At 36.6% G+C, this 24,016-nt stretch overlaps 1 protein-coding gene across 1 annotated transcript; it reads left to right on the top strand.

Annotated features, from left to right (window-relative positions):
• The first annotated feature begins 903 nt into the window (after window positions 1–903).
• On the top strand, window positions 904–19,158 carry LOC144432460 (uncharacterized). Its single transcript, XM_078120602.1, has 15 exons — window positions 904–4,546; window positions 4,976–5,095; window positions 6,496–6,691; window positions 7,237–7,354; window positions 8,045–8,138; window positions 9,115–9,301; window positions 10,493–10,649; window positions 11,142–11,385; window positions 11,541–11,869; window positions 12,422–12,517; window positions 12,832–13,042; window positions 14,454–14,626; window positions 14,834–15,026; window positions 15,577–15,620; window positions 15,693–19,158. The coding sequence occupies exons 1-15, from the start codon at window positions 3,160–3,162 to the stop codon at window positions 16,257–16,259; spliced, it is 4,116 nt and encodes a 1,371-aa protein (XP_077976728.1). The 5' UTR covers window positions 904–3,159; the 3' UTR covers window positions 16,260–19,158.
• The last annotated feature ends 4,858 nt before the right edge of the window (window positions 19,159–24,016 follow it).

Here is a 24,016-nt window from a genome sequence, read left to right as displayed (position 1 = left end):
TCGATAGTCAAACATGTCATGAAAACTGTTAATGATGTAACCAATCCATCAACATACAGCGAAATCCTGACAAATTATGTTTCTGACTGTAAAAATGTTTTGCTCATGGTCCATGACACGATCCATTTTTCATGGCCTGGTGACAAGGGTAATACACCAATTTCCCCCGTGTTTTTTAACTTATTAAACATCATTATATATAAATTTCAATAACAGAGTTACACATACTTAAAACATATTAGATTATGTTTCTATTTCTGCTCTTCAATTTCAAGTGTCTTGGTTTATGAAAGACAACTTAAACTGGAAAACATGGACGGATGGGACGATTTAGTGACAGTTGGGAAAACTGGCGTCAGCAGTAAACAACAAATTGTTAGGCAAAACTTTTTTTTTATCAAATGAAAGTACACATAAAAACCTTTTACTGTGATTTTTTTCGACTCTCTGGGGTAAAACTCTATACCCCAAAAAAGACGACGAAATCCCACTGCTACTGACACCACATTTTAACAGACATCAATGTAAACAAAGATGGCTGACAATAAAATATAAAACATTTGGTGGCGCTAAATAGGCACAAACGAGAGAGTGGGTACAGACGATTTCGGGACAATCGCCGCTTTCTCTCTAGCTATCCTGGTTCGTACTCTGGGGTGCAATAAAGTCAATGTCCCGAAAACGACCCTGTCGTCGTTAAGTGGTTAAAGCCAAACTTGCCATTGTTGGCTTTTTCCAAACGCTTTTGGCGTCAGAATTTCCGTTTGGCTTTTTGGCGTTTTTTTGGCTTTTTTCAAGTCTATTCTAGTGTCTAATATTAAAATCACATGAAATACAATATTTAGTGTGTAACATTGTACTTAGCTACTTGACATTAGGATTTCCTGGAGCATCGATTTCCTTGTTACTTATCGATCTTAAGATCGGTAAGTATATTGATAGGTATTTGTCTGTATGTATGTATGTCTGTCTGTGTGTCTGTGTGTCTGTTAGATGCACGCGATATCTCACGAAAGCGAGATTGAATCTGCTCCAGATTTTGCATGTGCATTCATCTTATCTCGGACCAGAAGCCTATTGATTTTGGGCGAATTATGTCGTATAATTAGCGAGTTGTCAATCAATTATTGATATAGTGATCTAGATTTTTGTAAAGCGAGAGAATTTTGAAACCCGCCGAGTGTGTGTGTGCGATGCGCAGTGCGCAAGTTACAAGAGCAGATGAATCGAAACTGCAGTTTCTGTTTTGGGGGATCCCCTAACTATCGATCGATAAGTCTTCGGTTTCCAACCGATATTCTCGTTTGTTACATTAACCATATCCTACCCAATAAGAAATATTTGCAGTTTCTGCAGCTGCTCAGGCAGATGTTCAAGCAGGGTTGTAAACATTGACTCGTTTTCACAGTTTTGTCTATTTGTCAGTTTTACATTCTGTTTCCAAAAAAATAGTTGTATAACTTGATTTTCATTATGCCTGATATGGTTTATGTGAGCTTTAGTTTAATTCTGCAATTGCAGTAACGATGTGATTAACTACGCTAAAATTACTGAATTAGATATCAGTGGTCCACCTGTGAGCGGCAGGGGGTTAGATAATTTTTTAATGAAATCGATGGTTTAAAATTTTAAAAGTGAAAAATTTTTCAATAATGAAGCACGATATACTGATATAGGGAGAATTTTTAAGGTATATCACAAGTTTAAGTAGAAACATGTAGGTATAATACATACTGACAGACTGAGGCGGCACCCTGTATTGTATATATTGAATGGTAAAATGATGCTGTCCGCTTGATATTTATTTTACTTTCGACAGTTCTATAGAAACTTCACTTTCTATTTGTGTGCCTCACCGAATAAACTAATGGCTCTACATCATCATCAGTACGTTGCCAAGCGCTTAAAATCTGACAAATCATGCGGCTTTTGTACTTAGTAAAGTTGTTGGCTTTTTCTGGCTTTTTTTGATCGCTGGGGTCTGGCAACCCTGGCTTTAAATATTGTTGATGATAATAACGTAATTGAATAATGAAACGCAACAGCTTAATACTAATCAATTATATTAATACATTTAAAAATTATTTTATGGAGTAAATGAGTAATGTATTTGTTTATATTAGTACCGGTAGTCCATGGCTCCTGAATATGATTTTTAAAAAAAATGCATGTGTGCAAATCAGATATGGAAAAATTAGTTACAGGTAGCCTACATGTGTGACTTAAACTACATACCTTTATTTTATACATAATGTTACTGTTTGGGGCTGGGCATTTCAAATCAAATATTCGAATCGAATAGTAAATTATTTGAATCGGTTCCAAAGCTAAATTTCGAATCGCCGCCATCTTGTTTTTATCTTTCCGCTAATGGTCTAGGTGAATTCCCTAATTTTTTTTTCATTGGAGTCATATTTTTTCAACAAAATTCTAATAAATGACTATTTTCTGTAGTGAGTTATTGATAAAACGTGTTTGTTATACTGTGTGTGAATGCTCAGTAATCTATCTGAGTGATTTATTCTATGTCTTCAGTTATTCATTTGTTGAAAGGACCAATTACTATAATAAAGTCGCTTACAATTATATATTTTCAAGTATTCGAGATTCGATTCGAAAAAATTATTTGATTCGATTCTGAAATCACAAGGTATTCGAAAATGTCCAGCCCTAGTTACTGATGCATGATTGCTTAATGAGGTTGGACGAGAGATGGGGTAAAAGATAACTGTTGTGCTTCCCAGCACTGTTGGAAAAAAAATATATTTCTTTGACCCTCCCAATAACATGTGAATTAATTTGTTTGCGTTTTTTCCTATATTGATGTAAACTGCAACTTATTCTTCCTATATTTGGCATTTATGTTAACTTTATCATAGGTGTACGAGAAACGACAAAATGTATGCAATTAACCCGGGCAAATTATAGGTAGATTTCTGACATTTTATGCCATTAAGCTAGGTCCAAGTCGAATAATTGGCAATTACAACTCATGGTTCGCCATATAATTAGGCTGTCTTATCGGCTTTCCTTGGATAAATATGAAAATCCTAGCCTAAGATTTCTTTCTATTTTAGGCAAATACAAACATTCATTATATTGACTATACGAGGGTAACGATCTGGGTTGAATAGTATTGTTATATGTCACACAGAAACCATGAGTTCCTTTGTAACCTACGAATCAGAAGAAAACATAGAGCCAAGTGATTCAGAAGAAAGACGTACATTACGACCGTGCCAAGATGACGTGGATGGAGACACCCAAACAACACACCGACATCCAAATTTGATTCTTTCGCCTAACAAGCGAAAAGATGGAAGAGCGTTCAATTTTGTCAAAGATACTCAAGATAAAGACAACCCGTTAACTGTTGCAAAAGTTGTTGAAAGTCCAGATCCACCTGATATATTGCGTGAAAAATGTCACACCAAAGTTCAAAATGATATTAACGACCACCCAGAGACAAAACATAGTTCAGGTCTTTCACTTCAACTTTTTGAAAATGAATCTCCAGGGAAAGAAACACTGTTTACAGAAAGTCAAAATGAATGTGAGGGAAGCCCAGAAACTCCCAGATATCAAAATGACGACCAGGAAATTCCTGAAGATCAACATCGAAACCAGGAAGTTCTTAGGGGCAAAACTCAAGATCAGGGGACTCCTACTAAAGATCCAAATCAAGACCAGGAAATTCCAAAGGGTCAAAGTGGAAAGGAAGAAATCATGAATAGTGAAAAAGAAACCAAATTTCATTCAGATTCTCAAAATGAAGGGAATGATGTTTTAAAAATGATCGATGATAAAGATGGCAACCAAACAGACATGGATGTCAAATCTACAGCAAGCTCGACTCCACTCAGCGTTTCTAAAATGGAACAGTCAAATGATACGTTAAAGTTAATGCCACCGAAGTTTCAAAACATAAAAAGCCCTGAGAAAATGGAAAATTGTGAAAACAAGAAAATAAAACTTCATGATGGTGAACGTCATGTTAAAAATAGTCAAAATTCTCCACCCAAGTTTGAAATACCAACGAATAAAAATGAAAATTTCGGCATCTCGTCAAAACCAGCTCAGAAGTTCGTAAGCATGATAAAGATAAAGCACAAATTGCACCGCATAAACCGAACCAGGAAAAATGGTAAAAGGCATGTGCATGTTATGATATTTTCAGAACCAAGAATAAATTTGGAAAAAAGGCAAAAAACAGCAAAGAATTCGTTGGAACGAGAGGTGAAACGTCTACAAAAGTGTAAAAATAAAAGAAGGCTTTGTTTATGCTCAATCAACCATGCTCTTCTAAACTCTGAAAAGATAAAACAAATTATTCGTGAACTGAACAAACAGTTCCCTACCCATTATTCCAGTGCAATAATACACCAAAAACTCTGGCCCCAAGAACTTTTCATTTTGAAAAAGAATGTCAAAACTGTAAACTCAGTCTCAAAAAGTGGACACCCAGATTGTGTTAACACATCACAACCAATAATCTTCTCTGAGAAATGGGGAAAATTGTCATTGGCACCGCCAGAATGGCCGATAGGTTTGTCTTCAACTTTATTACCACACAAACCATTTTGTTTGTTTGGGCGCGTTATAAAAAAGAATTACGTCACAAGCGTCTGTTCTACTCGACTAAAGTTCCAAGTATTAAAGTTGAAACAAATTTTATGAAAACCATCTCTAAGAGCATAGAAGTAAAATAAAACAAAAAGTAAAAATTTGCAATTTCACTAAGGGAATGCAGTTATTAGTTTTAGTGTTTCGTCTACGCTGGATTTGACCTCATTTATAAATCAATGACCGGAATATTACAGCATCATTCTGCCTAGAAAGGCTTCAGTAATTTTCAGTTGTTAGTAATCAGCAATACAACATACACATACTAATTAAAATTTTGTCCTTTATCACAGCACAATGTTTTCAAATGTCTTCAGATAATATGTGGTTATGTATCTTTTCTATTTCTCAGATGCTCACAACAGGTCCACTCAACGACAGTACCAACAATATTGCCAGGTTGTTTCAGATGGTAGAGTATCCGACGATGCAAGAGACCCACCAGGACAACAAAGTATTTATATTCCACCAGGTAAGAGAACACTCAAATTTTATTTATACTCAACGTCTGTGATTGATGTTAAAATATGGTGGCGAAAAATTAAGTTGAAGCAAACAAACTGAATAGGACTGAACGAAATTGTGTTACATTTGGACAATGGCAGTTTGTTTTGCACTTTTGTGTTACATTTAGACAATGAGATTTAAAATAGCTTTTTTGGTGAAAGTAAATAAAATTTGAAAAACAAGAATCATATTACTGCAAAAATGTGTAGCTTGGGAATATTTTACTATCCTCATATTGAGTACATCTATTTGATTTGAAGTTATTTAAAATTGTTTCCTCGGGTGTGAATTATGTTATTAGAACATCCTATAATTAGCATAACAGACGATAATATAGCTGTTATTGAGGCAATGTTAAACACAAACTAAGGAATGAATAAAGCAAACAAAACCTTAAATTTGTAACCTTTTGTGTTTACCAAATTGCGTTTTATCTGTCGTGTGTTATGTATATCAGAATGCCACACTTGCTCAGTATCGTACCTATGTGTCATGCTACATTTCTCAACGCATGATTAATGATTTATATCAAAGCAAATAGCCATACGAAAATAAATGGGTTGACCTTAGTAATATAACACCTTTGGCAAACAAAAGGGTTCTTTTGAATATAAATTTGCTCAATGTATTGTTGTTGTAAATCAACAAAGGCCTAGGTAACAGAGAGATACAGACATTTAAATGGAACTCTTTTTGTTTGCTGGTTTTATTACTCCACAGTGTATGCTGCACAGAAGTTTTTTTGTAAACATCATCGCTAAAGACTATTTTATATGATTACATGCTCAAACAGGGCTCTATATCAAGGGATGGGCAAATTATGGCTTTAGGCCGTAGCTTTTGACACCTTTGTCAACTGTTTATCATTGCAGTGTTATTTTGATTAGTAGATCCCGAATCCCATACTCTTACAATTCATGCTCAACAAAATAAAAACACCCTGTAAGATAACGAAACTGGGAAGAATGGGGAGTTTACTTGTCAAGGGAAAGGTGAAATTAGTTTTGCGCCTGGCATTGTGGCCCTCTTCAAACTGTTCTGTGGCCCCCCGGGCAGAAAATGGCCCCCGGTTGGAAACCTCTGCCTATTGGTAGATTTCAATCCACGTAGGTTCAAACTATTCATGCTCAACAAAGTGAAAACAATCTGTGATATAGCCTACCCTTGTCAAACGATGAAACTAGGAAGAATGGGGAGGTTTCGTGTAAGGGAGAAAAGGTAGATTAGTTTTTGCCTAGCATTGTGGCCCCCCTCAAACTCTTTCCTGGCCCTCGTGGAGTCCTTCTGCGCTCCTGCCACACAAAATCTTTTATAAATATAATTACGGTATAGCAATAAAGTAACGATAGCTTTATTGTATTCTAGGAGACAACAGACTAGAACAATACAGATTATCAACTTTTGGGCATTTTCCTGTTACTTGCCCCACAAGCAGAAAATCCTTGGCAAAATCAGGGTTTTATTTCACTGGCTTCTATGATCGAGTGAAATGCTTTGCTTGTGGAAGAACAGTGGAACGGTGGAATGATACTGACAATGCATCAGATATAAGATGGCATAAGTACGATGTATCCTTGGTTTTACATTTTTTATTAAGAATTTCCACTCTAACTAAGGCTCTGGAAAGCATCAACTCTTATGTTAGAAACCATTATATTCTGGAAAGACTGAAAATCCCTTTCTGCAGTGTCAACCTCCAGGTTGGAGTGGTGAGCATGGAATTTAATACGCTATCATAGATATTTTCAGGGCTTTTACCACCTTGCCATTAGATATTCGAAATTGTTATTTGGCTTCGGAATTTCTATCCCTTTTGACTAAAGTATGAATCATTAAAGAAATTTTAAAACGTCTTTTATTCCTTTCTAATGATAATGACTCTCTTCACTAAAGAGTTTCAAGATATTAAAATATTATAAAATTGATTCAAAATCAACTCATTTTATCTTTAGGGAAAGTTGTCCATTCCCATGGGGAGCTTTTTCTTCACATTTTGAAAGGAGGTTCCGATCTGCAATGCCCCCGCATTCCCCCCCCCCCCCTTATTCTTGGGCATGCCTGTGTATGATGAGTCCATGCTCTAATATGCACTTAACCATATTCCAGGGAAAGTTGTCCATTTCCAAGAGGAGAAGATTGTGGAAATGTTCCCATCAGAAATCTATTCAGTGGAATCAATATCTCTGGTGGCCGTTTCACTGCAGCATCAAGCAGCGGACAAACTGTAAGTTTTTGTTAAATCTCCTTTTCATGTTTTATTGAACATTGAGTGGCTCGTTTTACTTAATCCTTGTTGGGGTGATTCAAGTTCATCGTGAGGAAGTAATTATATGTTCAACCAATGACTGCCATTCTTGGTACTCCAGTAGTGTGTGTACCAGCTACCAGGTTAGGCTCCGATTTTCCTTATTTTAGTTCTATTATGAGTTCGGGAACTGTTTGTGTTAGTCAAGTGGATATACCCCTGGCCCATAGGCTTCAGTCTCTTTGCACAATTTGATGTAAAGTAGGCGAACAAAATTAGTTACTCTTATATTGGTACACACACTTCTGGAGCGCCGCCATTCTGTTACCAGTCCAGTTCGGGAATAGTTAGCCAGTTATTCATTCCAAACGCATGGACTTGATCGTGGAAAAAGTCCATAAGTCCTAATCTTGAAAAGTTTTTAATAAAAGCCATGCAAAAACAGTGAAAAGACACGAAAAGCCTTTCAAAAACATGGAAACCCTCGCAAGAACAGTGAATACGAAAAACTGTTGCAAAAACAGTGAAGAAGTACTTGAAAACTTGCTAAAACAGTGAACAAATACAAAAAAACGTCCAAAACATTAAAAAACATGAAAAAGCGTGCAAAAACAGAGCAGCTTATGTTTACCACGATCCTAGGAATTTAAAATTTTGCAATTCTTTCAGGAACAAGTCCTGCAGCAGAGAGATCCTACAACTGGAGCAATTACAAGAACTGTGAGATTTCCTGCTGATTTACCAGAAAGAGTCGGACAACAAGGTATCGTATATGTTAGTGTATAAAAACAATTAGGTTTTTAGATTCGAATCCATGTCTCGATGGCTCAGTGGCTGAAGCTATGGACCTAACAACGTTGGCATCACAGCTTAATAAACTCTGCTTCAAATGCCATGCCCATCACCACATCAAGGGGCGCTTCGCTTCCATAGTATGTGCCCCAAGATGACGTCCATGCTTCCGAAAAATTAAAAAATCTATCTAATCCGATACCCGACATGGTATTGTAACTGGACTAGAGGCTGTGGTTCGCCATATGGTTGAGTCGTCTTATTGGCTTTCCTCTCCCCCGGGATAAATATGTAAACCTTATCCTATCCTAACCTGATAACCTTAACCTGGTACACATACTTTGCTCAGGATGTGCGCCATCTTGGTGCATATACTACGGAAGCACCCATCAGGCTGTAATCCATTCACTCTATTGGGTCAATTACCAAATCAGAAATGGATGACCCGGACTACAATTCGATAAAGCTGTCATCTAACCATATCCTTCCAAAATAGATGTGAGAATGCTGATATTAAGCAATATAGGGTAAAAGTCTTCAAACTCTGTTTCGACACAAAATGCAACTCGAAAACTTTTAGAATAGTACGAAACATGTCACATCAAATTCCAACCAGTTTCCTTCGGAAAACCAGTACAATCAGATCAAGACTGTCATTATGTTGAACTGCGGTCAAAAAGGCTACTCAAGCCTTTGCAGACAAGCGAAACGCAACGAAACATATTCGTCTGCCACCGCAGAGTGCAGACGAATAAAACAACCAAAAAAATATGCTTGGATGAGTTCGTACACTGTCGTGTAATACCGACTTTTACTGGTGGTTAGACGGTGATGAGTTCAAATAACTTGGTCTTGGATAAATGGTTGTTAGAGTCAAAATAATGTCTCAAATCTCTCCAATACTAAGTTGTGTAATCTAAGATATGAATTCCACTTTTATTTTCTAGGCGGAACCTTCCAAATCGGTCCCAACAACACGATCCACATTCAAAATGGACCTAGTACAACTCGAGGACGGCTACCAGGTGTCCAACAAGCTCCTATGCCTCCTAATCAATGGAGAATGGCAAATGTTATTTCATCTGATCACAGAAGATTTTTAACTAATTTACATTTAAACAGAGAACTTGACAGGTGAGATCCAATATTTTAATAGCAATAAAAAAATTCTAGCAATGCTCTGACTTTGTGAAGAATAGAAAAAAAATTTGTAGAAATATTTTTATTTTCCGATCATTTTTAATAGTCCTCATTGGCCTAACATAAGTGGAGTGAACCTACGCAATAGCGAGTTGAGCATGTGCAACAGGCGGCCCCGCAGGCCATTCAGTGTGGCCCTTGTCAACACTAAGATTTTTTGACAATGAGCATAAAATCCTAATCCGACAGTTTATGTTTAAAAAGTCACTCACGTGTGTAAAAATACATAAGGTTTTTTTGCTCTTGTCGCTGCGTTAAAACTTTTGTCTTTTTTTTTGTCCGGTGTCTATATTGCTGCAAGGCTAAGCAATAGCAGCATTCTCTTGTCCTTCGTTTCCCACATGGATAAATTAAATTTATCTTTTGTGACCCAGCTAAATGTTTGAAGTTGGTTATATGGCATACCGACAAAAAATGTTGTACACCCCTCATCCAGAGGCTAAAGCATGAATGGATTAAATTTTCAAGGCATGGTTGGTCCACAATTTGCAGAGTGCAGAGGGCATAACGGTTACAGTGTTAGACTTAACTTTGTTGGCAGGGTAATGCTCCAATTCAAACCCTGTGCCCACCACTGGTGGCGCAGCCAGTTTTCGGGTTCGATACCCCAAGTTTTGAAATTTTCGAAACGGCCGAAAAAACACCAACGAAAAAAGCATTTGCGGTTCAACAAATGGTGTAATCTTGACGACTGCAAAGCCCCCACTTTTTAAATTTTTAAAGCCCGAAAAAACAGCAGCAGAAAATGCATTTTCCGATTAAATGAGTGGCATAATCATGCCGAATGTACCAGAAGCTGTTACATGGGAAATTTCGATTTTTAAATCATCCTTTTGAAAAATCCTGGCTGCGTCAGGGAGTTTTTATTTCATTGTTCTTTTTATTTACTTAGTCAAAACATTCCAATGTCCCTCTAAATCTTTGTTCCCACACCTTTTTGTTAAATTCCTTCGCTTTTTTTGGAACTCTTTATTTCACCCTCTCCCACATAAAAACTTTGTTATTCTACTCTTTCCATCCTTAGCTAGTGTTATGTGCAATTCGCACTCAGACCTCTGCACTATCTGAGTAGTTTAAGATGGGTGTTCATATATAAGTATTATAGTAATATTTTTTCTATTTTAGACTTGCATCATTTGCACGATGGCCCGTTGGTCGCCCGAGTGTGTCACCGGCTGCTCTAGCAAGAACAGGATTTTTCTATCTTGGTGACATGGACAGAACTCAGTGCTTCTCATGCGGAGGAGTTTTGAGAAATTGGACACTTGAGGATGACGCAATGGTGAGTGCAGTTTAAGTGATTTATAATCTCGAAGCAATACATCATCTTTGTCTGTTTTTAACCTCCTGTTACAAATTCAAAATTGAGTTGTAAATATGATTGGTTCCCGCAGGCCAAACGCGGCCCACAAAGAAAATTTGTGCGGCCCGCGTAACATGTTTTCAATTCAGTTTAATCTTGTACGTGCGAGTCACCAAGCCTTTATCCGAGTCCAATTGTATCTACTTTTGTTTTATCCGTGCCCATGACGTTACAATGCCTTAACAGCTAGCTTTGAGGAAGCACGATTTCACCCAGTTATTCGTATCTGGCCCTCATGTATTGGAGGTTGCACACCCTTGGTATACATTATACAATACAAGTCAAGTTGATGGAATGTGCAATTGCGAGAGTCCTATAATGCACAGTAGTAGCATGCATCAACCAGCCAGCACTTCACATGATCCATTTTAACGATTTGAAAGATTTTTTTGAAAAATATGTGTTTTACAGGCAGAACATCGATCTCATTTTCCCAATTGTAAAATGGTTCTCGGAACCGAACAACGTAATTACAAAGTAAATGAGTTTCCCGACCCACCTGCAGATTGTGCGAGAGATTATCCATGCAGATTCCCATCCAATCCACATATGAGAAATGAGGTTGCAAGACAAGATACTTTTGATCGTCGATGGCCGGTGGGAAGAACAGCTGCAACTCCTGCAGAAATATCACAAGCTGGATTCTTTTTTCTAGGTAATTTGTCGTTATACCTTCAATGTATCACTTTCAATAAGACTGATTCCAATCTTGTGTGAGGGTAACCATCAAGCTTCTGATGCATTTATGTTCTTACTTCATATAACTGAACATTTTTTTTGGATCCTACAAATTTGAAACATATTTTTCAGGAGAACGAGACCGCGTTAAATGTTGGTATTGTAACGGCGGTTTCCAGAATTGGGAATACGACGACATGCCATGGATCGAACATGCAAAATGGTTTCCAACCTGTCAGTTTTTATTGCAAGTAAAAGGACAACATTTTGTTTATCGGCATTTAACAATGAACGCTCACCTTGCACGTCCGATCATCGCAAAACAAGATGGAGCTTCCGTTGATCCCACTGGAGGCAATGCTGGAGGTGCAGGAGGATCTGGTCAAGGAAATGTTGCTATTCCACCTGGTGGTCCGGCAGACAGACAACCTGAACCGACACCAGAGATCATTGATCCACAGGTACAGGGATGGAATTTTTAAATCAAAAATTATGCCATAATTTTGTGGAAATTTGCTCAAAGCAGGTTTACATGCACTTAGTCAAAAAGTAAATTGAAAACTAACCTCTGAGCTAAGTTACGGACGCCAACAGAAGTATAGAAAACTAGTTTTAGTTTTGGATTGAAGTTTGGATAAAGATATTTTTGGGAGAGCTTTAGGGAAAAATGACCTAGCAAAGACATTTTTTGAAAACATGACCTAATATTAGTCATCCGAATCCTATATCACTTCTGATTCTATAATTCACAACTTCAAAATACAATACTTTTGGGTAAATGAGGGTAAATTAGCCATTTTCGTGGTGCAATAAATACTAGGCAATTAATTTTAAGTAAAGGATTACTATGTCATAAATAGTACTCATATTTTTAGTTTGTACTTGTTTATAGTAGTATACTACGTTTACTATATTTTAGGTAGCCTACTTTAATTCCTACTCTCTCCTCGCAGGAGGACAAAACTGTATATATACAAATTAGAATTATGTAATTTATTTTGTTTTATATTCAGGCTGGAATGAGAAAACGCAAAGAAAGAGTGAAAAATATCATGGAGAACTCAGATCTTGTGAAAAGTATCTTACTCATGAGATTCGATGAAAAAATTGTAAGTATAGGATTGTATATTCGGCGCTCCAGAAGAGTGTTTATTATTGGATGAAAATAATTTTGTTTGCCTACTTCACAGCAAGTTGTGTAAAGAGACTGAAGCTTATGGGCGGGTGGTATATTCACTTGGCTAACACAGACAGTCCCCGAACCTGTAAAATAACAAAAATAGGAATAAAATTATGGCCTAACTCTAAACTGGTGCACACACTACGGAAGTACTGCATATTTATTTCTTAGCAGTGAACTAGCATAGCTTTTTTGTCTCAACCTTGTTCAGAGCAAAAAAGTAATGTCACTCTCAAATTCCAGGTTGCAGCTCTCCTTGAGAATAAAATCGAGAGTGGAAACGTTGCAAATCCTGATGATATTTATGATTCTATGTTGAGCTTACTTGATGATGTCATGAAGAAGGGAAATGAACTCAAAGAAGAGGAGAGCCAGATGCAGGCTACTGCTCAGATACCTGCAGTGATGAATGTTGGTGGAGCAACTTCAATGGCTTTCCCATCTCATAGCTCAGGTATTAGCAGACTTTAATTCACTGTCTAATTCAGGCGTTCCCAAACCAGGGGTCGCGACCCCCAAATTGGGTCGGAGTGATAATTAGGTAGGGTCGCAAACAGGTCATGGGGTCGATGGGCTCGCTGAGGTATGGTAAAGAATGGATGTACAAAACATCTCAGATTTGACAAACCATGTTAAATTTAGCGGTTTGTACCATGGTTTCCTGCAAAACAGGCCCACAAGCATCGCTCTATGCTTGTGCTATAGAAAAAGAGAGGTGCTTATTGTGACATCGCTGTTTGGTTTTAGCATATTTTACTTAATTCCACCACATGACCAAACTCAAAAGTCCGGTGGAATAAGATCTGAAGTTTCATGAAAAATATATATATTGACCTTGGGTCCCACTGGACACTTGAAAGTTGTCTTTGGGGTCGTCCTGAAATAAGCTTGGGAACCCCTGGTCTAATATACATTTTTAGCTTAGCGCTCGAGAAGTATGTGTACCAATATGGAGGTAACTAATTTTGTTTCCCCACTTTACATCAAGTTGTGTGAATGAACTGAAACCTATGGGCAGGGGGTATATTCACTTGGCTAACACAGACAGTCCCCGAACTCGTAATAGAACTAAAATAAGAAAAATCGGAAAAAATTATGACCTAATCATAACCTGGTACACATACCACAGGTGTACCTGTGGGTCAGGTCTAACTAATGTACTGAATGGGGGAGCTACAGGAAGTTGACTTTATGCTGGCGCTGAAAAATTATTTTATGAAGGATCCACTCCAAACAGGACTTCGTATGATAAGCCACTGATTGAAATGTCTGAAACCCTCCTGCTTCCAATATTTTACGTAGCACTGGTTCATTTCAATCTAGTGGTTAGATTTAATCTTGCCCCCTTTTTTATGGATATTTACATTTCATTATTTTGTATATTTACGTTCCATCCACGTAATTTCAACATGTTTTTTTCTAATAGAAAATTTTTTTTTGCCTTTTATCATATTATTTGTAGCTTGTTGTTAGCTTGTAGTTACCAGTCCAGGTCAGGTATTAGAATAGTTGACAAGTTATTTGTTTCAGATGTGTGTTCTTATCACTTTGTTATAGGATAGGATTTTTATGTTTATCCCAGGGGAGAAAAGCCAATAGGTCGATTTAATGGCAAGCCCCCACTTCTCATCCAATTAGCCAGTATCGCGGATGTACTGGTCAGATATAATGCCGGTCCTTCTGCCAATGAGGACGTATGTTTTTGTTATTTTATCTTTACTTGCTTATAATCTTATCCTGTGATGGTATTTAAAAATTTAGGACTGGTGCATTTCACATTTTTTACTCCCCGGCATTAGTGGTTTTTCAAATACCACCTCACTCTTCATGAGCACAATTGTAAGTCCTCCCATTTTATTTATTAGGTACACACCGAGGCAGTATTCAGAGGAAATGGACTGCAGAACAATATGGAACGACCGTTGACCCCAGCGACATTGCAGGTGCAGGAGGATCTGGTCAAGGAAATGTTGATATTCCACCTAGTGGCCCGGTAGACAGACAACCTGAACCAACACCAGAGATCATTGATCCACAGGTACTGGATGGATAAATATATAACATACTATTCAGAAATTGAGCGCATGAATTCATTATTCTCATATTGCAATTCGCTATAGAAAAAATATCAGCAATGGACTGATACTGTGTCATGAAAAGTGAACAGTGAGTTTTTAGCTTATGTGCGGGCATTCTGCAATCATATTTATTGTATGTTATTACAGTATGCACATTCAAATTACAGGTTGCAGCTCTTCTTGATGATGAAATCGTGAGTGGGAACATTGCAAATCCTGATGATATTTATGATTCTATGTCAAGCTTATTTGATGATGTCATGAAGAAAAAACTAGAAATCAAAGAAGAGGAGTGCCAGATGCAGGCTGCTGCACAGATACCTGCAGTGAGAAATGTTGATGGGGCAACTGACAGTTCAGGTAATGTAGTCTCAATGATATTTATTTCTTGCCAGCCTTCTTGGGAGTGAATTTGCAATTTAAAAATTCGCACTTTTCTGTTTTATTCCGATAGCCTGACGGATTCAATTTGGTATGTGACCAAGGTGGCCATTGACCGCCCAGTAGATTGCAAAATTGTTGAAATTGCAACATTTTTTGTTGCACAATAACTGTTATTATACTCTTACTACAACCTGTCTGCAAGTGTTTATATTAATATTAACTAGAAACTGTAATAACTAGAAACTGTAAGTTTTTAGTTATCATTAATATAAACACTCGCATACCAGTTGTTTCATTTTTTTAGCTGTGGTTGTGTGAAATCTATTTCGGGCATCCACAATTACACATTAAAATTCTATTTCTCAAACCCATTTTGCCGTTTAAATCATAAAAGATATTTGTAGAAGTGTTACTAACAAAAAAATTTAGGGCTCAAATCTCACATTTTTCATCTGACAATGGAGTGGTATTTGAAAGACTATTATATATGCAGCTTTTTTGAAACTTTGTTTTCTTTTTTAACTAGAAAATCAAATGGAATCGCAGTTGAGTGCTGAGGAATTGCTCATAGTAAGAATTTTTTGTCTTGACTTCACTCAATGTTTTTTTTCATAGTTGGTAACAGGAAGTCAATTGTTTTAGAAAGAAAATAAGGAAGTGAAAGAACAGCAGCATAAGTTGAAAGAACAACAGGATGAACTGAAAAAACAGCAGCATAAGTTGAAACAACAACAGGATGAACTGAAAAAACAGCAGCATAAGTTGAAAGAACAACAGGATGAACTGAAAAAACAGCAGCATAAGTTGAAAGAACAACAGGATGAACTGAAAAAACAACAAGATAAACTGAAAAAAAAACAGGATGATTCGGAAAAACAACAGGATGAATTGAAAGAACAGCGGGATGAATTGAAGGAACAACAAGATGAATTGAAGAAACAACAAGATGAATTGAAGAAACAACAGGATGAATTGAAAGAACAACAGGATGAATTGAAAGAACAACAGGAAAAATTGGATTTACAAAAGACTGATACAATGTGCAAAGTATGTTTTAGTGCTCCTGTTGAAATGGTTTTTTTACCCTGTCTTCATTCGGCTTGCTGTTTGGTGTGTGGGGAAAGGATTAGATATGGCCCTGTTCGTGACCAAAAATGCCCTGTTTGCCGCGCGAAGATTGGCAATGCACACAAATTTTATTTGTCTTGAATTGAGGTAAATAAAATATTTAATGATGTTCTGGATAATTCCAGTACTGCTCATGTATTTAAGTGACTTGAAATAAAATGTTTGTACATGATCTTCTCTGGCCACTGAAAATATCTTATCCAGCTTTTTCATTGATCTTGGAAATTATTATATTGAATTGAATTAGTTGAGTGGCTGTAATGTCTATGTTTGGCATGATTTCAGCTTGTGGGATGTATTTGCAAATTGTCAGTAAAGTGTAGTCAAGACTACTCATCACACGTTGTTGTTGTAAATAATGTTTTACTAAAATTTCATTTGTTTCTATTTTGAGCCATTGCTATAAATAGATATGTTTGCCGTAAGGAGCTCATATCACTGTTTATTTAATTTTTTTATATCGTCAGTATTGTGTGCCTAAACAAGTGCTACCGGCATCGTATATTTTTCATATTTGAGTACCTATATGTACATATATAATTTTTAAAAAAGTTTGAATTATTTTTTGATCCTTGTCTTCATCCTCTATCTCAGGTCTTTCTTGTATTCAATTCGGACTGCGCCTAGTTTTTTATTTTGGATCATTAGCCTCATTTTTCAAGTTTTCTTTTATAAAATCACTTTTATAGATTTAAATATATATGAAAAAACTATACCAAAATATTAAACAATCTTAATTGCCGTAGCCAATAATCATTAGCCGGTCGAAGAAGTGTGCGTTTAAGGATGAAGAAATATAATTTCTGGTAAGACCTAAATACATAATTCTCAAGTTGTCAATAGAGCCAGCATCGAAGCCCCCCAAATTACCTGCGCTTCCTGCAGTCCTAAAGTATCATCTCTGTACTAGTTACTTTCATGCTTGTGTGAAATAATTAATAAATCTTCGTCTTTATTGAACCTCGACTAAGAACTTGGTCCCTTGCTCAGTACAATATCATTTCCGTTAAACTCCTTAGTAAGCAGTCATGCCCAGAATGCCCACTTTATTATCTTTATACTATTAAGCGTTTTAGCAGGGTTCTTGGTGTTTTTTTACGGTTTTTCACTGTTTTTAAGCGTTTTAGCAGGGTTCTTGGTGTTTTTTGACGGTTTTCCACTGTTTCCAAGCGTTTTAGCAGGGTTCTTGGTGTTTTTCACTGTTTTAGCAGTGTTGTTGGTGTTTTTTGACGGCTTTTCACTGTTTTTAATGACATCGTATTTTCTGGTAGAGGTAGATTGTCTTTTTTATACTTTCAAACTTTGCACCGTTCGGTTACTTAACTTTTTCCTGATTCTATGCTAGTTTATTCCATGTCTCATATTGAGTTGCCATTTGAGAATACCTATCTACCTATCTTATATTGATATTCATGTCTTCTCTGATTTTTCTATAATTCCTGTAACGTTATGTAAAACTCTGCCCTCAGCTCCCAAGCACTTGAATACAGTAGCAAGCGTTTTCTGCGTATCCAGGTCGCCTCGACTTACTTTGACCTGAACCTCTTGTATAAGTTCATTTCGACTCGATCATCATACCAGGCAATAAAGTGTACAGAACGTACAGAATATAAGATCACCAAAAATAATTGAATTAGTGGCGCGGCGGTGTGGCTCAACGGGCTAAGCGTTAGGAATACGCTCGCCACCGCACCTCTAATAACTCTGCGTGGGTTCGCAGGCTCGAATCCCATGTAGGGATGGTTATGTGCGAGAAGACTGCTGGACTCCTTGCCGTCGTTGGGTGGTTCACGTAACCGCTGGTCGGTTACGGCTTCCTCCACCACCAAGTCCATGCTTCCGAAAACAAACAATATAACTAATCCCATACCCGACTTGGAATGGTAACCGGACGAGAGGCCGTGGTTCGCCACATGGATAAGCCGTCTTATCGGCTTTCCTCTCCCCCGGGATAAATATGTAAATCCTATCCTATTTCGCAGTGTCACACATGCACACAACAACAGGAATTTCAAAATAAATTACATACCGGTAGTAAACAAAAATAATAATAAAATAAAAATTACATGTCACGCCATGTTAATAATTCTATAATGGTCGCCAAAATGATCGATTGAATTGGGGTGAACAGTAAAGAAAAACTTATATTAAAATAATATTGCCAAGATGATAACAGTCGGAGTCAAATGCCAAAGCAACTTCTTTTTGTATTGTCGATTAATGAACAATATTAAGGGATTTCTCTGTAAATTTGATTCATATTATATCATTTTTCTTGAGTGCGACGTGCTTTTTAGGTCGTAACCATCCTTACGTTGGTATTTATCGCAATATATTCATGTCTGCTTCTACGATGACAATGCTTTTCTATTTTAGCCAACGCAACAGTAGATTATATTGAACACAATTAAATCAATAAAGCAAGACATTTTAAATATGCCCGTATCAGCTATTGATTGAATACTTTGCCCTGGGATTTTTTCAACGGCAATATCTTAAAAATAATTTAAAGTAACTGTAAGTGCAAAAAAATAGCTTAAAGTAGACGATCCCCGAGGTCACAAAAATCCGAATCCGATCTATTTATAATTAAGTAGTTTAACGCTTATTTTATGTCTGCAGATTGTCAAGTTGTAGTGCTTTTATTTTAACGTATTTTGATGTAATGACGAGTTGCAATGAACATAATTAAGTTAGTCCTATCATAAACGATGACCCTTGGTTTTTAAAATTGGGCCACCGGTCATCAACATCAACAAAGATTTTTCCTGAGTAGCGTTTGCAATGACTAATGTATTTGTAATCTGTACGTTTTAAACCTTACGTAATGTTTTGTTTTCTCTCCTTATTCTGTGATCAGTTTTATTTATTTCGTTTTATTAATTATTTTGTGTCTATTATGCTCATGTGTAATATACTTGAATTATGTAACGCACTTGTTATTCTTCATCAATTGGTGCCTTTTTAGTTTTAAAATATGAATAAATTAGATGATAAAAACCTGATGAATTTGTTTTTTCTAGACGGGCAGGGCCACGTATCGAGAAAATGTGGAAATCACTGGCTTGGGGCTGATGAATTCTATAGATTTCTTGCGACGTCGTCATAAGTATCTGTTCAAAAACCAGAGAAAAATTCGTATGGTAACTACGCAACTATATTTCCTAACCATTTAATTAGCTCAGGGTTATAATAATACGTCGTGGGGTACGAAATCGTGACGTCATATCAACCATTTCTAATCATGATCCACCCCCTCCCCCCAATTGCAATTATTATTAATGCAATTATTTTATCTTAGCTTTCATAGCTTTGAATCTGGGACAAATAACTGGTTATTTATCTCACACAATGTGAACCGAACGAAAGACCACGGTTCGCCATATAATCGCGTCGCCTTATCGACTCTCACTTGATTAATGTATATATATGTATAAAGTAAAGTACAACTCAATCTTGTTGCTTTAAATGTCACAATTCTCAAATTATTCTCAAAGTAGCTTGAGTATCATGGTAAAAACGAATACATCCAATTTTCTCTTATTTTGTTTATTTTTATAAATAAATTTCTATTTTATACAATTCAGAGTCACCATAAACAGCCCGCCATTAGATAAACGTCGAAAACAAAGAAGTGTAAATGAGGTTTGGGAAAGATTGTTTCGTAATCGAAGCACGTGATTTGCATTGTTGACCAATCGGTAATCGCCAATCTAAAACACGACTTCTCTTGTTTATTTCTTTATTATATTTGCATTCTTCTCGCCCGACACGTTGACCAAGGTAAGCGGGGCTGACGAGCATTCGAATCAGGGGCATCGAGGTCGGCAGGGTGTTACTGGAGCGTTGTCGGGCAGATTGAATTTAGGTTTGGCCATAGTTGATTGTCGAGTTTTTATTTTGAGTATTTGGGTAATATCGGGACTTTCTAAAATCGCACGCAGTGGCTTTGCAATGAATGTGTTAACAGATTAATTTCAGCTGTTATTTCCTTTTGTGCTATGTTTACTCTATTATATAACCTATTTTTATGCTTTCGAAATCTAAATTTTTGCATGTTATCTACAACTTTTTCATGTTTACTATTACTATATCGCTGTCAAATTTGCGATGTGTTTGTATGTTATTTAATATTGTATTTACATGTGTGTGTAATATCGAATATTGTTAATTTTGAGTTATTTAATGTGCTATTATTTGATAATAAACATAATTTTGCCTGATTACTTAATTTCCTTCTATTTGTTTACATTTTCAGAAGGCTTTTTGCTACACGTCGTGTAAATCATGACCAACTACTACTTTTCACCGCGATTGGATTCTGATGTCACAATTAAAGAACTCAAGGTACAATTTTAGTCATTACAAGTTGATCTTGCTTGAACCATCCAAACGGTTTTTTGTGTTGTATTTTCAGGAATTGTCGACGTATGAATCAACGTTCAAAAGGTATTCAGTTGGAGTCGGAAACGTACAATAATGGTTTCTTTTCTTCAAGTGCAACTTGGAACAAACTATTTACGGCCTCAGTTTACGCCAAAGGTGACATTGATTAATTAACATTGATGATCTACCATTTAACGAGTATATAGAAATGCAGTGGTTTGAAATTTACGAGTTTACATATAAATGTTTTCAGTAGAGGTGGACAACTCATAGCTGAAAAGCAAATAGATCGAGCCCCAAAAGAAGGTTGGTTAACTTACTTTATGCTTTGAACTTCTGTCTTGCTTCAACTTACCAAGATAATTTATATTTTTTAAGTACTATTTCTAATTATATCTCAAGGATTTCCAAAATGCTAGATCTTTCGAGTTTTCATTATTTCAGGTACACGCGAAGAATTAAAATCAATGCAGTAGTGTTTCTATCAACATATGTAAATGTTGTTGTTTTTCGGAAATTCTCGAACTCGCTTTGAACAGAAACTTCTCGTGCAAAGCAGCATGGTAGGCGCGTCTCTTTCTGCGGTGTCCGTTAAACGAATTAAAAGTGTTGTAAGAAAGTATGTTCAATAGACCAGTGATTCCCAAAGTGGGCGATATCGCCCCCCAGTGGGCGAAAACGATACAGAGGGGGGCGAAAAAGTCTTAGGGGGCGATAGGGGGGCGATTTCGCGAAACCTGTTTTATGTTCGGCGCACTTAATTCTGTACTCTGTGTGCATTCGCAGGCTTGAATCACGTGGGCGATTATCACACGCGAAAGGATTTCTGGTCTCGTCTTCGCAGTAAGGCAAGGTAGTTTGCGTATCCCGGTGGTCGGCAAAATACGGCCGGAATAAAATAATCTGGCCCGGGACGATTCACTGAATGGACCTTTCCCCGACCTTTGACCGCGGAAAATTCTTCCCTTACTTTACCATTTTAAAATTTTCGGTGCTTATTTTAAGAGTGGTTTCGCGAGTTGTTGCCTGTGAAATGGGGTATTTGTTTCAAACTATAATTCTAATACACACCATTTAACAATCTGTTTTTTAAAGGTACCGATAACGAATTTTAGCCTAGTCTATCACAGCTATTCCTACACTAATTTTTGATTGCTGTATTTAAACTGAAACTCATAGAAAGACAAAGTAATCATTGACTTATTTGATTTATATTCAAATTTCCGAAAAACAACTAAAAACTAACGAATATAATTCAAAAACGCGAAAATGAGGTAATGTTCACGACCACGCCTGAAAATCTATCTGAGTGAAAGTGTCTGAGCGGATACGAAAGGGGGCATTGTTACGTTTTTTGCATCTTGCTGATTGGCCAATGTCACGAAGTAAACAAAGAAGTCTATTCCCGGGGAAATATCCAAACGGCGGTTTTGACGATGAATTTTTTTTTTATTTATAATCTACGCTCGAGGAGTAAATTACATTTTTTTACGTAACAGAATTTATCGCGAGACACGTTTATACTGAATTATACTATATCCTAACAATTTAGTGAATAGCCACTCGTTTAACGAGCATACAATTTAAGTATAATTAGACAAATGGAAACACGCAGAAAAGTTGATGCTGAGTGCAGGGGTTCAATAGCGCAGTAAATATTCGAATATATTGCAAAGCAATAAGGAAATAAAATTCATATTCTATTCGAGAGATTGATCACTGCATAATTTTTGTAAGAATGTATCTTTTTAAAGAAAATATTCATCAAAATTTCACAAATCATGCGGAAATATTCACTTCGATGTTTGGAAGTACGTATTTGTGCATTATTTTCGAAAATGAACATTACAAAGAACAAGCAAAGAAGTGGGTTTGGTGATGCCCATTTAGAAAATGTTTCAATCTTGGCGTCGTAAAGCTATGCAGCGTGATGCAGCAACAAGACAGTGTCACATTAAATGTCATTGTAATATTTTTTTAATAAGACGACTGAGTTGAGTTCACGAATTGTCGCAGTTTTTGCGCGCTGTTCCGTTTTTAACTTTCGAAAAATATAAGCAACCCTGAATTTGTCCTGCGAGCGACATAAATTTGCCGACCCCTGGGCCGTAGCCGATAGTCAGTCACGTCTTCTTCCACATCCGAGTCTATGAATCCAAAAACAAATGGCTAGTTAATTATGGACTGGTGATCGGACTGGAGGCCGTGATAGGATGAGGAATCGGGGATGAATTTTTCGAAGTTTTTTGGTGCAGGTCATCAGGCTGTACGAATGAATGAGATGTACGAAAATCATTATTATAAGTTTGGGAAAATTAACTTTGGTTTTATTATTTTAATGTGAAATGGGGTGGATTTAGGAAGTGAAATGCTATAAGGCAAGAGTACACGGCGGTTTTTGAGGAGGTAGAACCCTGGATTCTTTCATTTCCGACCTATTATATGGTAAAAAGGGGGATTTTCAGCCGTGCTACTATTGCTATTAAAACAACGAAATCACCTTTCCATCAGTAAACGGGGTAATTTTAGATATATATAATAAAAAAACTCACTGAAGAACACCAAGCTCATCTATCTCATTAAAAAACATTATAAACTATGATTTGTCTTCTTATTTGGTCTGTAATATATTCGTTTCTGACTTTATATTTTTTTGTAGTACAGGGGGGCGATGAAGTTGTACAAACTACTTTAGAGGGGCGATGGTCAAAAAAGTTTGGGAAGCACTGCAATAGACTATAATAAAAATCAAGATGTTTTTGTTTGTGTTACAGAAATAAGAGGTGTGGAAGCGATGCTTGGGAAGACGTGTTTGTGAAGGAAAGTGCGACAATCCGACAAGTCTTCGATAAAACCAAGGTAATTCATAAAAAAATTATTTTTAAAATCATTCGACGTATGCGATTTGCAGCGTTTAATGTGTTTTGGAATTGTCTAAATTCTCAATTCAAAAAATCAGTGATCAAAACTATTCAATGCCGAACGACAACCGTTTTCGTTTTGAAGCACGATAGTGTCTTTCCGATGCGAACATAATGAGCATACCATGTTTTTGTTTGTGTTACAAAAAATTATCCGATTGTGAAACAGTCATCGAATGTATTGGACGAATGAAGGGAAGGATTTTTAGCTGCGTCTCGGACGAAAATAATACATAATAGTAAAACATAGTAAAATAAATTGAAGATAAAAAAGATTATTCTTTTGTAGTGCAATGTTTTTGCTGTGTTTTCTGGATTTTCATCAAAGAGTTATTCTCGCATGTAAAAACATGTGAAGAAGCACCGACTTTACTATGCGTATCGAACATAAACAAGGCAAGGTAACTTTTTTGTCATCAACAGTTTAAATTTTTAGACCTCCTGAAGTATGCGCACAACCTGAACTCCGTATTGTGTACCAGGTTAGGGTTCAGGTTATGCGACATCTTGGTGCGCATACTTCAGGAGTAC

Source organism: Styela clava, chromosome 15, assembly GCF_964204865.1.
Source record: "Styela clava chromosome 15, kaStyClav1.hap1.2, whole genome shotgun sequence".
Classification (NCBI taxonomy): domain Eukaryota; kingdom Metazoa; phylum Chordata; class Ascidiacea; order Stolidobranchia; family Styelidae; genus Styela; species Styela clava.
This window is presented reverse-complemented; position numbering and strand designations above follow the sequence as displayed.

Bases quoted from the DNA above. Each gene is read 5' to 3' on its own strand.
- LOC144432460 (XM_078120602.1), top strand. From the start codon at position 3,160: ATGAGTTCCTTTGTAACCTACGAATCAGAAGAAAACATAGAGCCAAGT. The intron at 11,870-12,421 runs GTACAGGGATGG...TTTTATATTCAG, and splicing joins CAGAGATCATTGATCCACAG to GCTGGAATGAGAAAACGCAA. The intron at 15,621-15,692 runs GTAAGAATTTTT...CAATTGTTTTAG, and splicing joins GTGCTGAGGAATTGCTCATA to AAAGAAAATAAGGAAGTGAA.